Raw genomic sequence first — 17330 nt, 5'->3', positions numbered from 1 at the left:
AAATACACATTAGATACATAAAAGTACTGTGCATGGTTTGTTGAAAGCTTAATTGCAATTGTTGTGCAAGTGATTATCTGGTGTTTTGTTTGTTCATGGTCACCAGTGATACAGACTTGACCTGCTGCTATTTTGTGGTGTGTTTGCTCTAGGTTTATGCATGGGGCTGCGGTGCGTGCCTCGGCTGTGGCTCTTCAGAGGCAACTGCTCTCCGGCCCAAGCTTATTGAAGAACTGGCTGCTACAAGAATAGTTGATATTTCAATTGGTGACAGTCACTGTTTGGCACTTTCTCATGGTAAAAAGAATAATGTGTAAAAATAGATAATCCTCCTTTTGATCAAAAGCAATCGTATCTCAGGGTTGGTTTTCTACTTTCTTTATTTTTATAGATAATGAAGTTTATGCTTGGGGTAACAATTCAATGGGACAGTGTGGTCAGGGAAACTCTACTGGTCCCATTACTAAACCGAAGAAAGTAAGTGGGTTAGACGGAGTTGCAATTCAGCAGATTTCAGCAGGAACGTCCCATAGCCTTGCCTGGACAGCTCTTCCAAGGGACAGGTAACAATGACACTGGGGACAGGTATAGTTTTTCTTTATACAAGTCCACATCAGATTTATATATGGACTAACACAAACGATTAGAAAAAGTTGATATTTGGAAGATAATTCAGGAAGAATTTCAAATGCCCTGTTTTAAAGGGAGCTAATTTACAAAAAATCAATTAAGAAAATAGTGGACTCAAATACAGCATGCTATCAAAGTCTCTTTATTACCTGACATTTGTACCAAAAGCAGCTTTGTGACTACTGGTCAGCTTCTGCACAAAACAGGTTAAATACATATGGCTTTATATTTATGACCTGGTGGTTTTGTTCGTAAATGAAGGGTGTTTGATTTATAAAGGACTTTACAGAAAACAGAACAGAAAATACCTTCAAGGATCAGGAAGTTAGTCTGCCTTAATCATAGTATTTTGTTCTGACAAAAAGTGGGTTCAGTCAAGCGTGTACTTAACCTGCTCACACTGTTAATTTACTAAAGCACTTAGGATATTTGCAGTAGTTAATTAACTTTGATGTTTGATTCCAGGCAAGTCGTGGCATGGCACAGACCTTATTGCGTAGACCTTGAAGAAAGTACCTTTTCACATCTTCGTTCTTTTCTTGAGCACTACTGTGACAAAATTAACAGTGAAATTCCCCCACTTCCTTTTCCTTCATCAAGGTATATACAGCATATGCTACATATGTTACAGATACTTAAAGATTTTTTTTCTTTACAGCAGTGGTGCATGGCTTAGTCATAAGTCTTCTCAGATATTGCATTTATTACTTCCTTTTTTTTTTTTTTCCCTTTGTGAGGAATATCTTTGTTGGTGTATTTTGGGATGATTTTACCTCCTAATTCACAGGACTACTTTTCTAAACTGAATTCCTCTTGGAACCATTCTCCGCAAGGACACTTTTCTTATTCTAGTTTTGATTTTTTTTCTTCCTTTAAACGCGTTTGCAGTAGGTTTTCAGAAGAGTTTCTTTAATGTCCCAGTTGGAATTTACTTATCTTTCTGGTATGCAAAATCAAATGGGAGTTAAAAGCTTAGAGCACAAGTAAGTGAAAGGGAGTAAGGCTGAGAATAGGAGATATTAACAGAGATGTATTTCTTTTTACAGGGAACATCACAATTTTCTTAAACTGTGTTTGAAGCTGCTTTCTAATCATCTTGCACTTGCACTGGCTGGAGGGGTAGCTACGAGCATTCTTGGCCGGCAAGCTGGTCCTCTTCGAAATCTGTTGTTTAGGCTGATGGACTCCTCTGTCCCTGATGAAATTCAGGAGGTAAGCTATGCTTCTTTCTTTACATGTGAAAATTCTACTACTCTCTCTCCTTTCTTTCTTTAACTATGTAATTAGAGATTTATCTGACTTTCTGAACACAATTCTGACTTACCAGTTTTACTCATTAAAGTTAAAATTTTCATCACCATCGCTACTTTTTTATGATGTGGAGGCAGAGGAGAATGATGACACAAGAATTTCAAAAAGCTGCTTTTCTTTTGTAACATTTTAATTATTATTGATTGTAATAAAGAACCTTTAAAGTTAATGTGGATTGAGTAACGAAATCGAGTAACTTCTCCTAAGATGGCACTCTTAGAGGAAATAGCAATTTACAAAGAACTTCTTATTGTTTTGACAATCTGTTTGTCTCATTGCACTCCTTCAGTGTACCACATATCTTCACACCACAGAACAAAAGATTAGTGTGCTATTGTGCAATAGAATACTGATGTTAAATTGAATTAAATTGACGTTTTGGATATATCGTGTCATATACTGTATTTTTTACAGATACGGTTGAGGGTGTGTGTTTTCCCCACACACGCTGAATAGTATTTTCTGCTACTCTTATTTTAGGTTGTAATTGAGACTCTCTCAGTAGGAGCAACTATGTTACTTCCTCCATTGCGAGAGAGAATGGAATTGCTACATTCTCTTCTACCCCAAGGTCCTGATAGATGGGAAAGCTTATCAAAAGGACAGGTAAGGTCAAGGCAAATATGCTGTGCATTGAAAGCAGCTGTGTATTTTACTACTTTTTTTCTTGTCTAGAACATTTTGAACAGTGAGGGTGAGCCTCATTTGCAGAGCGCAAGCATGTTCTTGGTGACCTGCAGTGCAAAGCCCAGCTTAAGAAAATCTGTATGTTTTCTCAAGTGAAGGCTGACTACAGAAGGGTTAAGAATTGTTGTATTAGAGTAGCTAGACAAGTTTAAAGATCAGGTATTTTTGAATGGTGCCCTGATTTAAGAAGTATTGATAACAGAAAATGAACTGTTTTCTGGGAAGAATACTTGTGTAATGCTTTTCCTACATGGATTTCTCCCTCCTTTGCAAAGATGACTAGGATGTTCCTTTTTTTCTGTTTATTTCTTGAATATAAAGAGTAGGAATTAAGGCATTTTGGAATTAAGGAATAGGAATTAATTAAGTTTGGAGACTTGCCCAGAATCCAACAAATGGAAGGAAAGAAATTCAAGGAACATCTGTTCCTGTCCTTGAGAGCAGTAGGAACTGAAGCTTCAGCAGTAGTAGCAGATTAACAAATGAGAAAAACTATAACTCAGTTCTGTATGCATAGGATCCAGGTCCAATAATTTATTTTATTCAATATGGAATAGACTGGTTTACACTGATACTGAAACTGTGAATAAGAATCTTCTGATCCTGATTTTCTCAAGATTTCTGAAGATTAGTACAGGTACAAACTAAAACCCCTGACCAAGAAGAACAAGTTCAGGATTTTCAGGATTCATAACCAGCAATAGCAGGGAACACTACTGAAATTGAAGGTCATTGCTCTGCATCTGCCACCTCCTTTGGTCTAATATATGCTTGTCCTGTTTTTTGCCTTTTTCCTTTTTCCTGTGTATAGATTAGAATAATTGCCCTCCCCTCACGCCATATAATCAGATAACTATAATATCATATTATATTATTAAATCATGATAACTGTAGCAGAGTAAACTGGAGAAAGCATTTGGTCCAACTTCTAATCTGTCTTAATCTCAGATTTTTAGTAGGTATGGTTATCTAATTCGGTATATTTAGCTGGTCTCTAATGCTACAAATCTGTAGGAAAAACTGTTAGGATTTTTTTTTTTTCCTTGAAGTCCTTCATCTTATTCTAATGTCTCATTAGAATATATTTATTGCATTTTTTACGCCTGTTGCTTTTTTTCTTCATAGCTCATTATTTTCTCTTCATTAACAAAGAATGTTTCTTGTGTCTAAACATTTTTCTTTAGAGAATGCAATTGGATATTATCCTGACAAGCTTGCAGGATCACACCCATGTAGCTTCTCTGCTTGGCTATAGTTCACCATCTGATGCCACAGACACTTCCTCATTATGTATAAGTTATGGAAACCTCTCTGATCAAACATACGCTGTCCAGAGCAGTCATCCGGATACCCATCTAGCTGAAATCTTAATGAAGACTCTTCTAAGAAATTTGGGATTTTATACGGTATGTATAGGCTTTGGGTGGTTTGTTGTTGTTTTTAATGGTAATGAATTTTGAATACTTAGAAGGTATATAGAAGTTTTCCCCAACTTTCAGAAAATGGTGCTCTTTTTGTTCATATAAAGTAGCAGTGCTGCATGTATTTGTCCTGGAGTGGACTAAAATCAATTAAATCACGTGTTAACATCATTGTTCTAATATTATTATAGTGACAATTATTGTTTAACTTGGCTTATGTAGATGTAGATGGGTTTATAGCAGACAAAAGTATTTTATTGCTCTTGCTTTGGCTTCAAAATGTTTTTGGAAGATAGAATGTAGCACATCAAGTACGTAGATGGTATGGTATGCTTTTTGTCAGTATCATCTCGGCCACCAGAGCTGCTTTTTAATATGGTAGTATTGTAGCATTTGAGGGCAGAGTTAATTGTTCTCTTCCCCCCCCCCCCCCTTTTTGTCATAATAGGACCAAGCCTTTGGAGAACTGGAAAAAAACAGTGATAAATTTTTACTTGGTACATCATCATCGGAAAACAGCCAGCCTGCTCATCTTCATGAGCTTTTATGTTCACTGCAGAAACAGTTGCTGGCTTATTGCCACATCAACAGTGTTAGTGAGGTATGTGGCCTCATTTTTATCATTTGAGGGGAAAAATAAATTCAAGATGCATGGGCACCAGAATGGTGTAAGGTTTCTGTTGAAAATCTTCTGAGTAATTGAGAGTTAAACTGATTTAAATAATGAATTCCTTTAATATATTTACAGAATTCTTCTTGTGCTTGTTTGTTTCCTTCTAGAATTCCAGCAGCGTGGCACTGCTTCACAAGCACCTTCAGCTTTTATTGCCTCATGCTACAGATATCTATTCCCGTTCTGCAACACTGCTTAAGGAAAGCTCTTGGAATGGTAGCGTGGGCGAAAAACTGAGAGGTAAGTGTTCATGGGATAATCAGTAATGGTGGCTCTGTTAGCTTAGGGCAGTTCTTGTTTGTTTAGATTGAATAATAAAATACCTTATTCTCCTTATATCTGCCAAGCCTTCCCAAAGGAGGAGATTGTCTACCCAAGAATAGCATCTCTTTCATGTTTTTGATAGAACATTTTGCTTACAGGAAAAATACAGAATAGAGAGGATGTTGTCTCTGTGCATTATTGTTTCAGTGTCATTAGTTTTAGATTTCTTTTAAAAAATACTCTTTTTGGGGATTGCTAAAAATGCATGGAAGTAAAATATGGAATGGATTAGTAATTATTAAACAAACCCCAATCCAACATGTACAGTTGAGACATTTTGAGACGGCTGAAGTGTTTTAATGCAATTCTTTCTGACTTGTTAAATTGTGCTTGGAATATATAACTGTAATTCAGAATATTTATTTCTTTTTCTGTAGATGTAATTTATGTGTCAGCTGCTGGTAGTATGCTCTCTCAGATTGTCAACTCATTACTGTTGCTGCCAGTATCAGTAGCTCGGCCTCTGTTGAGTTATCTGCTAGATCTGTTGCCACCTTTAGATCGTCTTAATAGACTATTACCTGCTGCAGCCCTTCTAGAAGATCAAGAATTACAGTGGCCACTTCATGGTAAGTGTAATCTGACCTTCTCCTCATGCAGCTAATACATAAATTTGTCATGCTCTGTTTAGTTTCATGTCCAGACTTTTCCATTTGCTTTCCATCGCATCCTGTAATAGAATTGTAACTTAAAATCATCATTTACCTGCTAACTTTCTAAACATGTGCCACCAGATTTTCTGGTGCCAGTGAAATAGAAATCTAAAACCAGAGGTGAAGTGGCTGAAATTGGTAATAGGAGGTGCTACACTTACTCGCCATTCACTGAGTTTCTCATTGATACTTTTGGCAAAGTATTCTGATTCAGTTGAATGCTGTTTCCAGTCGTGTCATTTATCTGTCCTTGTTATCAGAAAGCAAAAAACACGTATTGCACAAAATAGGTGTTTTGACAGAATTGTTTTTGACATCTGGGCAACAGTGTCTAATTTGTGAATTCATTGCTAATACTTGTAGGTGGACCTGAATTAATTGATCCTGCTGGATTGCCCTTACCACAGCCTGCCCAGTCTTGGGTGTGGCTCGTTGATCTGGAGAGAACTGTAGCTTTGCTTATTGGGCGGTGTCTTGGTGGCATGCTTCAGGGACCTCCAGTGTCCCCCGAGGAACAAGATACAGCCTATTGGTTGAAAACTCTGCTTTTCAGTGATGGAGTGGAAATGGATATTCCTCATTTAGGTAATGTTAAATGCAAGTGTCTGATTGTCAGTGTGAATATTGATGTTCAGTTTTAAAATTTCTGGTGATTTTTTAAGAAGTCTGTGGACTTAAGAGTTTGTCTTTCAGCATTCTTGTCTGCTTAGGTAGTAATATAAAAAGTTGGAAAATGGGTATTTATATGCTATAGTTTACAAAGGGTCCTGGAAATGCATAACACAGGCTTCACTGAGTTAACTACTAATGTTTTACTCTTAGGTGCCCAGAATTTAACAGACACACCAGGGGCCCCGTTGTTCATTTTAATTATTAAAAAGGTCAATTTAAAATGTATTCTACTTAAAAAGTAGAATTTTTATTCATTAGAAATAATATTATTAACAACAAACTTAAATTCTTCTGGTCTACCAGAAGTGGTCACAGGACTCAGCATTAGTATTTCTAGTCATCCCTTCCTATCTGAAAAATGAACTTGCTTCTGTTTCTTTGAGGCCTGTTTGTCTTAGTTCCCATCTCCTCCTTCCTCTGATTCTGAGTAGGCTACTTAAAGGCTTAGGTACAAGACACAGTATTTTGAAATGGGTCCATAAAATAATCGTGAGTGTTGGGCTATGTAGATCAGGTAGAATTGATACGGAATTATCCTATTGAAGCAGAATTGGATAATACTTCTAAATTTATATAGATTTTATGTAAATTGTAACTCTTAAGTCACTTTATTCCTTATCTGAGTTAGTAGTCAGACAACGAGATGTCTTATGTTCTTTTTTAACAAAGTGGAGAGTAAAAACTGTTTTAAGCACTTTTAGATAGATGCATGTAACCTTCAAAATTTGCAGAGTTTAATTTCTTAGGTATTTCACTTCTGTTAGACAAATGCATGAGCTCGTTATTAGAAGTGGCCCTGTCTGGAAATGAGGAACAGAAGCCATTTGATTATAAGCTGAGACCTGAGATTACAGTCTATGTTGATTTGGCCCTGGGTTGTACAAAAGAGCCGGCAAGGAGCCTGTGGATCAGTATGCAAGACTATGCTGTTAGTAAAGGTAAGATGTTGAAAATACACGTGTGTGTGTGTGTGTGTGTGTGAAAGGCGTATTGTGTGCTTCAGCTACATCCTAGCAGAATCCCATACTTTGACAATGACTTTTAATTCTGTGACATGATAAACTTGATTTATTGTCATGTTCCATGATTTTTCTTTTGTTTTTTCTGTTAGTTATTTTTGACATTGATTCCAGTGTTTGGCAAGCATGTATTTCAATGTTCTTTTTCCCTCCACACGGGAAAACAGGCACTCTTGTTTGCTTACTCAGTTACTGGTGTTTTCTTTTCCTAGTAGAGCAGGGTGAAACTTGGAATTAGAAGGAAAAATTGATGGGAAGGAGATGGGGGAAGGAAAAGTGACTTGCAAAATATGTTAGGAATGGGATGAAAGGGCTAAGTTGTGTTTTATTTTTCAAGTCCATGTGAGGCTGGCCTCAGCATTAATGGTTCTTCGTGCATATGGCCTAAAATTTGGGTTCCTGCTCAGGCTTCCTGGGTCTCCGTTTAATGAGATCCGTTAAGTTTTGCAGTTGTACTGCGACTCTGCTGGATCCAGAGATAATTTTCTGTAGCTCTGGCCAAACTAGGCCAGATGAAGAAGACAGCAGATGGCATCATGTGCCTGTTGAGAGCAACACAGAGTTGTTGCAGAATTCCACAGAAGTAGTAAACAGTGCTGGTTGTCTGCAAAATCTGAGATGAATGGGCTAATATGGATGATTTTGATTCTGGAGTTGGGTGTTGTAGAAGTTGATGGGGTTCTGCTCTGTGCACAAAGCAAGCTGACTGAAGGTTGTACTGTGACAGTTAGCATAGCATCAAATGCAAGGTAGTGGAACTTGCTGAGGAGCAGGTATGTTAGACTAAGCTCTGTGTGGCCAGGTAAGATTTCTGATTTCTAAAGCAGTTTGCAAGCATTCATAGGTAATATTTAACTGGGAAAAAAAAAGTTACAAAGATATTTTTAAGGAAGTGGGGATTTTAATATTGGGGTTTTTTCCCATGGAAAATTATGGTGCCTTGTGGAGGTTTGCTCGGCAGTTTACTAACTTTATAGTAAAGCAATGTTTTTTTGTATTCTCTTTTTAAAATATGGAAAAATTATTTTGAAATGAAAAAGTCAGTTTCTGAAAATACTGGACAAGCCTTAATTTTGAGGCCTATATATGTTTCTTGTTAATATTAGCAGTGAAGCTTGTGCATGTGTTAATGGTTGGCTTTCCTACCAGAGGTAGGGCCTTTTTATCTTAAGTGAGCTTGCAAAATAATTCTTGAATGTGGTTCCAATCACATGTAAAAGAGCAGAAAGTCTGAAATACGATGTGTTTCTAAAAAAGTTCCATGTAAATCAGTTTCTTGGTAAAGAGCTCCAGTTGGATATCCTTGCTTGAGAGAGAAGTTTCAAGAGAGACTTTGAGAGTTTGAAAGTTCAGCTCTGTGAGTGTCTGGTGGCAGTTTGTGTGCATGCTCTTGGCTGACTCTCAGGCAGAAGTACCTTGAGCAGACCAAAACACCTTTGTCCGAAGCAGCATATTTATGAGTTACTGACACCAAACTTATTTCTTAAGCATTAAAACTACCTCTAAATTGAAAGATTTAAATGGGTGAAGATTTTTCTTTGGGTTTTTTTATGATTAAAAATATATTTGTGTGTTGGAAAGAGTAGCGAGTTTTGACAGATTACTTTTTATTTTCAGATTGGGATACTGCAACTTTAAGTAATGAATCACTCCTAGATACTGTGTCCAGATTTGTTCTTGCAGCTCTTCTGAAACATACAAGTTTACTTAGTCAAGCTTGTGGTGAAAGCAGGCAAGTAACTTACAGCTGCGTTTAAAAGTTCAATTTTTAGAAGAAGGTTTGTATGACTTTTTCCAGTTTGGATCTATTTTTTGTAGGTACCAGCCTGGCAAAGCCTTGGCAGAAGTATACCGCTGTGTATATAAAGTTCGGAGTCGCTTGCTTGCCTGCAAGAACATGGAACTTATTCAGACCAGATCATCCTCAAGAGACAGATGGGTAAGACTGTAAATCTCTCTTCAGTTCTTCAGGCTTCACTGCACATTAAGAAAATATTATATGATGGTAGTTTCCTGTATGTTGCCTCACCTTTGGGAATTTTCAACTGAAGCGAAAAGGCACTAGTATGCTACTAGTCTACTTATGAAACGGCAGCATGTGGTTGCTAAAGGCTTTGATGCTGAAGTGTCAAAATTTGACAATAGAGCCTAGTGAGCATTGCAAGGAGACATTTTTCTGCAGATAATCTGAGTAACAGATACTAAACGAAAATTGAGTTTTGTTACTTCTGTATTTAAAGCCTTGAATGTTAACAGCTTTGCTGTTCATTTCACACAATATGAAAACTATATTTTTGATAGGAAAAGCTTATTAAATGCCAATGTCCTTTCTTTTATGTTCATCTTTCATTTTGGTGAGTATTTCACTATGTTTTCTTTAATCAAGATGTTAGATAACCAAGAATCTGCTGATGTTGATACTCAAGAACATCCTTTTACTCGTACAATTGATGAGGAAGCAGAAATGGAGGAGCAGGCAGAACGCGACAGAGAAGAGGGACACCCAGAACAAGAAGATGAAGAGGAGGAAAGAGAACATGAAGTTATGACAGCTGGTAGTAAGTACTAGTCACGTGTACCAATAATGTGGTGGGCTTTGGAAGGACAGTATACTTGCTCTGCAAGATAAAATGGAGAAAGTATTTAAAATATTATGAAAGATTTGTCTGCATAAACACTGAGAGATTTTGGGTTTTAAAAAATGATGTAGTGCTTATATTGGGCCAGAGAAGTCTCCTGATACAAGGGATTGTGAATGTTAGGCAAGTGGACTGCCTTTATGAATGGTTCTCAGGGCATCAGCCATATACCAGCACTACTTATCTGCACTGTCTACAAGACTGATAAGTGTCATATTGTTTTCTATAAATGTCTATTCAGTAGGTCTCTGAGTTTGCATCAGTATTTAGATACAGAATTTTTCTGTTTCTGTGGGTTATTCTTGTATGTAATAAGCTTTGAAGTTTTATCTTTTTCTGAAGTTTGGAAATGAAAGTACTGTTGATAACAGTGGGCTGGCTGAGTTGGAATTCACTTGTATTTTTGATTATCTCTTCCTAAATCTATTAAGACAGTGGAGGTTTTGGTGCAAATTTGGTATTTGTAAGGTTATTTGCAATACTTTCTCATCGGTTTTCTAAAAAAAACTTGTTTAATTCTTCAGAAGATAGCTTGAAAAAGGTGAACTTTGCAAACTGCTGTTAGACTGACTTGTGCTTGTAATCAGAGTCAGTGGGGCACTTAATCCTTAACTTTTCCAATTTTGGTGAAGCAACACCCAGCCACCCACAGTTGTTTTTCCTGTTGTTACCCTGGTGTTCTCAGGGACAGAAGTCATGTTAGTCTTTGAAAATTACTGTAGGTGTGTGGCTTTAGAAGCTGCACACGTGTTCAGTAGATGCAATATGCCTTCGCTGCTTGCTCTACAGTTATCCTGGGCAAATGCACAGTATTCTCAAATCATGCCTGGATATGGTTTCTGGGTACAATAAAGGAAATGTATACAGAAACATCCAGACAGTAGTCTTCCGTGCACACGTAAGTAGGAAGAAATGAATCTTTTACTGGAGATCCTAAGGGAAAACTGATCCTGACATGCAAAGTTCAGTTTGTGTCCTTGATGCCTTGCTGCTTCTAAAATATAAGCAGGAAGTGTTTAGGTTCACCTTTGCCCTGCCAAAGGGAAACTGAATCTTTCAAATTAAAATGATTAAGTCAGGAGAGTTTTTGGTCTTTGGACGATGATGTGGTCTCTCGGCTTCTTTAGAAGAATGCGGTGCCCTAGACAACAGCAGAGTTAAGCCAAGTGAAGGCTTAAGAATTTTGATGGGATATTCATTGTACTGAACAAAGCCTATAAAAGCCTGAAACTGTTTCAGTATTGAATTACAGATATGCTGGTGTCTGGAATACAGATGTGCAGAAGGGTTACTTTATATATGTCTGCTAAAAGGCAAACATGAAATAATCTCTTTGATGCTATCAGAACAGGAGTTGAGTTGCAGTAAGACACTGAAAGAGCATTTAGTGTTCTGTCAAACTGCATTGTCCTCTTCATTTTAAACTTAACATTGTGTAAATGCTTTGTTTAACCTGTTTGCATGACTTCTTTGTATTATTAATGTATTCTTTTGCTGTTGGAAAAATATTCATTTTTCTTTGTAGTGGGGCAGTTTTGGGACCAAGATGTAGATGAATATTTCATTCTGTGTAGCTTTGTCTAGAAAATTGATGTCTAGAAGTTAAGACCTTCTTTTTGTGTGTTGCATGTTACAGAAATATTTCAATGTTTCCTATCAGCCCGTGAAGTAGCTCGGAGTCGGGATCGAGATAGAATGAACACTGGGACAGGGACTAGGCTTGATGATCCACCTCCTCAGTCTCAGCAGGAACGGAGAATCAGCACTGATCTGACAGAAGGTCAAGATGTGTATACTGCTGCATGCAACTCTGTGATCCACAGATGTGCCTTGTTGATCTTAGGAGTGAGCCCTGTTATCGAGGAGATCCAGAAACGAAGGGAGGATGGACAGTTACAGCAACCTCCCTCTACTGCTTCTGAGGGGATCGGACTCATGACAAGGTGGGGTTTCCTGAATGCTTAGAATACTTAACTCTTCTCTGCTTCCTTTCTTATTGATTAAATAACCTCAGTTTTCCTCTGAGGATTCTCAGACATTTTTAAAGAAGTTTTTTGCCTAGAGCGATGTTATGCTTTTGTTAAGATTAGTGATTTTGCTCAATTTTCTTTGTCTACGTTAACTAAACCTTAGTAAGAGTTTTAGTCTCTGTGGACCATATTTACTTTTCGAAGCTGGGCTTTAGTGCTAAAGTCCAGATCATCAGGTGTACAGATAATCTGAGGTAATTGGAAAAATTCCTTATTTTTTGGTCAAATTGTGTGTTTGGACTTTAATTTCCTTATTTGTATTTTCTTGAACTGTAGCAATGCCCCATATAGTAGTGTCCAAAACAAATTTGTAGGATATGTTTAAAAGCAAAAGTTTCAAAGCCTGTTATGAAACATGTCATTCATGATCAATTCTTATAAATATTCCTAACATATTGGTGTGTGTTGATATTGACACTGTTGTTAGGTATAGCAGAATAATAAAATAAAGCCTGACAGCTCATTGAGTTGAAGAAGTGTTTAGTTTAAATAGTATAAGTATTACATACTGTATTTTAATATTCCTAACCTGGGATATTCTTGGTAACACAGTTTTATTCTAAACTGGACCCATTTCAACATTTATTCTAGAGGTCTTTGTGTATTAGAATATAGCAGAGGAATCGTGTAGGTGGTGCTACTAGTGAACTCCTGAGTCTACTTAAACTTCTAGTGTACAGAAACTCTGCCCTGATACTTTAAATCAAGATATTAATGGGGAGTTCAGAGGGAGATTAAATATATTCAGTACTCTTTTATTCTTTTTGCTTCTTTTTGGAAATCTAGTCCCTAAAGCATAGGTGGTTGCCTCTGTTGTTGTCAGAGTGGCTTTCATCTCCAGCATATCAACTTCAGGATGTGTTTTAGGGGTGGGTTTTTAACATGTTCAGTGCTTTTTCACCCACTTACTTTGTCTCTGTTTTCTTGTTCTCTCAGCTCAGAAGTGTTTCTGTATACTGTATGTAACACTTAGCAAAGCACTTGAACGATCAGTCATTTGAGGTTGCCATTTGTTCAGTTGACCTCTAAGGTTGTTAAGAAATAACAGTTTACTAATGCACTTTATAAGCGTAATAATTGAAACCATCAGACCACTTTTTTTCATCTCTGGTGTGGTCTTGTGATGTTCTGTGATAGTCTGCTCCCAAATAAGACTGTGGTACCTGCTAAATTTGACTATCAACTCTCCCTGTTGCCTAATGCCAGTATTCTCTCTCTGTGTCTGTGTGTACATGAAGCAGGAGTGAAAGTCTTACTGCTGAAAGTCGCTCAATCCATGCAAACTCAAGCTACAGACTGATTAAGTCAAGAAGTGAATCTGATTTGTCTCAGCCGGAATCAGATGAGGAAGGTTATTCACTGGTAAGTAAACTAGCATTATGTACTTAGAGATTATCGATGTAATATTTACATAGGAAGTACATCTTACACATTTGTTTAGTACTGTGTTTCAGCACTTTAGCTTCTCTTCTAATAACACCCATTTTTGAGAGAAAGTAATAGTGGTAATAAAACCACTGGAAATGATAACTTTGTAGCTCTCCTGGGTGAGGGATGCATTTTAAATACTCAAATATTATACACCACATATGTTCACTTAAAGAAACGAGGCTTTTATTAATCTTTTAATCTAGAGTGGAAGACGAAATGTTGATTTGGATTTGGCATCATCACACAGAAAGAGGGGTAAGTTTTACTGTTTACCTAGTGAATATTGACCTGATAAGTGTGTTAGTATTTCTTAAGTTAAAATGTGTTTGCAGTTCACTACAGTACATAATGGCAGTCAGGATGTTAAATCCAAGTATTTAAAAAGAATGTTTTATATAACTATGAGCTACTGCTTGTTGTTCTGTTGCTTTGTGGCTTGGTTATAGTATTTCCTAGGTTATAACTATGCATTCTAGTTTCTAGAATTCTGATGCTCTTTTGGAGCAAGTGAGGATTTCTGTGAGGTGAAGTCAGTTAGGAACTTGTCATTCTGTTTTCACTTAAGTGACTTCAGGAGGAAAAAATTGCCAGGGAAGTTCAAGTGGAACACTACTCTTGTGCTAACAGTGAACTTTTACCATGAAATGTGCTTGAACATGGAGAACTTGTATCCAGAAAATACTACTTCTGGTTTTGCATCCTTTCAGTAACAGCACATCCACAGAACCAAGCAGCTGCCTCTTCCATTGCTCCAGTATAAATCAGATTTTTAGTTTTTGTACTGCTTTTTGTTGCTGCTGCATTCTGGGGAGTCTCAATGAGCTTCTTCACAGAAGGCAGTGGAGGGAGCAAAGGATGTTTGTTCACACAGAGACCAGAAAGTCTCACTCCACTCTGGATGATGCAGGTCCTTGCTAGAATCATGACTTGTATCTGTTGTATCTGTAAAAAGCTTGGGAAGAAGCATTAGGTTGAGTTATGATATGCCTTAATTGCAGGAAGCCTTAATCATGGTAGGTAACCTAAGAGTTCTAGTTTAATAGCCTTCATCATTAAGCAGAGTACTGAGAAGTTGCTTGCTTTTTAAAGTCTTTTGGAATTATAAAGCAAACCATCAGTGGCAGCACTCATTACACTTCAGTTTGTAAATAGTGTGGAAAGGAATTCCTTGTCCATGCACAAGTAAAGAAATTTACTAGAGCTGTTCATATTGTGACAGCAGGATGTATGTTGGCATTCTCAGTGTTAGAAGTGTTAGCCTCTCAGTGTTAGCCTCTGTCAGCACTCTGGTCTGCAGTGTATTCTTTGGAGCCACCATTTTTAGCTTGACATTAATCTGACACACAGCTCTCTCTGTGTTTTACTATATATCCTAGAAGTAATCCAGGAAATCATCTTGAGTTAGATCTGAGATACATCTTATGGAGCTGTTAGTTAGACTTATGAGGTTGTTTTGGTCACGGGCTCCAGGAAATGAAGAATAATGCAAGAATAGACTTTATCAACCAACTAACCTGTAGAAGCTTTGTATTACAGGAAAAGATAATGCACCAGGTGTGTAACACTGAGGAGAAACAGAGGTAAATGCAGTTACTCTGTCTAGAACCTATAAAGAAGCGCAAATAGCTCGTTTGCGAGCTGAACACTGAGGCAGCATGTACAGATACCTGTTTTCTGGTAGTAGGGGTCTTATTTGGTGTCCCATAGTGTTTGCAGATTTTTTTTTTTGGTCTGGTTTTGGCAACTGGAAGTTAGCATGTAATAGTGAAAACTGTTCTACTTGTGCCAGGTGATATATACGATAGTTTTGGCTGATACCTAGTACCAGACTCATCCAGTGAGTGCAGGGTGCATTTACAGGGAAGCATTCTTGATACTTACATCAAGGTCAGGAAGAGATCGGCAAAGATCTGTGTGATAAAGTGGATGAGCTGTTCAGCTCGATGCTATTTAAGGTCTTTGATTTGTTCTGAAATGTCTGGTTTTCTGCATCCATGTTATCTTCTGAACCTATCCTGAGATTCTGGAGGGTTAATTTGTCCTCAGCTATACTCATTGCAGAGTATTTGATCTTTGCAAAGTTGTCGAAATAATGTAGTGTGTATAGGGTATCGGCGAGTGGTTCCTATGTAACAGGCAAGAGAGTAATTCCCTCTGCAGTGGATTGGCTTCTTTTAGAACTTATTTATTGAATGCAGCAACTCACTACTCAAAATTCAGATCACATTTCCTCAATAAATAACTCTCACTAGTGGTTATAGTCTGATTTTTGTGGTATGAACATTGTTCCTATTCATAAATGGCAATACAGAAAACTAGCAGTAGAAAGACGAGTAATGCTCTAAGCTGTTCCTGTGGTCTTGCAGATGAGTATGGAAGGAAAGCATTATCTTTTTACTCAGTTAACTTCTTAGCCACTCAGTCTATTCATTAATTGCCTTTTCCCTTCATTTATTGTATCTGGTCAGACATATGACTCTGGTATTCCTACTTCAGCTTGAGGATCCTTTGAGTATCTTCTTCCTTGCTGTTATTTAGTTATTCATGAATTAGCCAACTTTTCCTTCCATTTCTGTAAAAAGAAGTATTTTCAGTACTTTTGCCATAAGGGGTGATGAGCACACCGTTATTTTCCCTTCATATCTAAGCCATTTGAGGGTGGGTTTTGTTGCTTAGATTAATCTTTTTCAATTTTGCAGGTCCAGAGTGTGTGCCTCAAAATGTTGTGCCTGTCCTGTACGGTACCTGCAGGCTACTGTACACTGCATTAGAGACTTAGCAGTGAAGAATGTGTATTTAGCAGTGCAATCATAAGCATAGTCTTGGCGTTTCTTACTTTGTGTAAATGTTAAATCAGTGAGTTTTGGTGTGCTTGTGTGTACTGTAGTACCTCACTAACACAACTGGGCAACACTGAAAAAAGCAGCGACTTGAATTGAATTAAATTGAATTTTGTGTACCTGTAATAAAATGAGTTCTGCCTTTTAAAATTGAAAGATTGTGTTTGAGTAAGGGCCATAAACATGTCTTGGTGGATGCATAGAACTGTGTTAAGAGGGATATATATGGTTTTTTTCTTCTCTGAAAAGAAGGTGGAGAATTTGGGAAATCACTTACCTCAGCTGTACTAATTCAACCCAAGAGTAAATATTTTTTTCCCCAAAACTTTGCTGCTTGATATGGTTGTATTGATTGAGATGAGACTGATTTTTTTAAGTATAAGTCATTCTGAAAAAGAGATTTTATGAATATGTTGCCTTCTGTTTCAAATGTCTGCTTTTGTCTTCTGATTCTTGTGTGGTGTAGTGTATTTACTCCTTTTTGGCCAGTTGAGCCCCAGAAAAAAGAAGAGCTTCAAGCAAGTAACCGATGGCATGTTTATTTTTTTGTCTCTATAGCTTCCCTACATATTTTATGTTTTCTGAAGTGTGCATTGCAGCTGTGCCACATTCATTTAGAAAACTCATTATTACAAGCTGGCTTATAAGGACAAGTACACTCGTTTTCTTTTCTTTCTTTTTTTTTTTCACTGTAAGCTTAAAGTTTATTCTTACGTGCAACTGTTCATGTGATTGTAGAGGCTTATGGAAGTGCTAAACTTCAATCAGTTCTGTGTAAGTGATATTACACAGAATCGTGCTAAGCTCTAATATACAATCATACTTTTAATTCTTCTATTGATATTTAACATCTTCAAGGAAAAAAAATTCCTTTGTTTTAGATTTGTGTGCCCTAATTAAATGTTTTTAGTTCTGAAGTTTACTGCTTTGACTTCTGATGTGTTTGTTTTTAAACTCTATGCTTTTAGTTATAAGTTCTCTTGGTTTATGTATTTCAGAG

General features: G+C 37.1%; 1 protein-coding gene across 11 annotated transcripts in view; it reads left to right on the top strand.

The window, feature by feature from the left end:
• Positions 1 to 17330, top strand: part of HERC1 (HECT and RLD domain containing E3 ubiquitin protein ligase family member 1) — a 96528-nt gene that overhangs the window by 28816 nt on the left and 50382 nt on the right. For 10 of the 11 annotated variants that reach the window (XR_003993084.1, XM_030497026.1, XM_030497031.1 and 7 more), the window contains 17 exons: positions 153 to 297; positions 392 to 563; positions 1096 to 1230; positions 1677 to 1842; positions 2422 to 2547; positions 3813 to 4034; positions 4498 to 4650; positions 4830 to 4962; positions 5424 to 5615; positions 6063 to 6284; positions 7136 to 7309; positions 9008 to 9122; positions 9209 to 9329; positions 9777 to 9948; positions 11666 to 11972; positions 13301 to 13421; positions 13694 to 13745. Coding sequence is in view for 10 of the 11 variants with exons in the window: in XM_030497026.1 (XP_030352886.1) it covers positions 153 to 297; positions 392 to 563; positions 1096 to 1230; positions 1677 to 1842; positions 2422 to 2547; positions 3813 to 4034; positions 4498 to 4650; positions 4830 to 4962; positions 5424 to 5615; positions 6063 to 6284; positions 7136 to 7309; positions 9008 to 9122; positions 9209 to 9329; positions 9777 to 9948; positions 11666 to 11972; positions 13301 to 13421; positions 13694 to 13745 (2728 nt within the window). In the remaining variant the exon portion in view is untranslated. The remainder of the gene's footprint in view (positions 1 to 152; positions 298 to 391; positions 564 to 1095; positions 1231 to 1676; positions 1843 to 2421; positions 2548 to 3812; positions 4035 to 4497; positions 4651 to 4829; positions 4963 to 5423; positions 5616 to 6062; positions 6285 to 7135; positions 7310 to 9007; positions 9123 to 9208; positions 9330 to 9776; positions 9949 to 11665; positions 11973 to 13300; positions 13422 to 13693; positions 13746 to 17330) is intronic. The other variant, XM_030497032.1, reaches the window with a different exon arrangement.

Source organism: Strigops habroptila, chromosome 9 (genome assembly GCF_004027225.2).
Source record: "Strigops habroptila isolate Jane chromosome 9, bStrHab1.2.pri, whole genome shotgun sequence".
Taxonomy (NCBI): Eukaryota; Metazoa; Chordata; class Aves; order Psittaciformes; family Psittacidae; genus Strigops; species Strigops habroptila.
The sequence above is the reverse complement of the archived record's forward strand: the minus strand, read 5'-3'. Positions and strand labels throughout refer to the sequence as shown.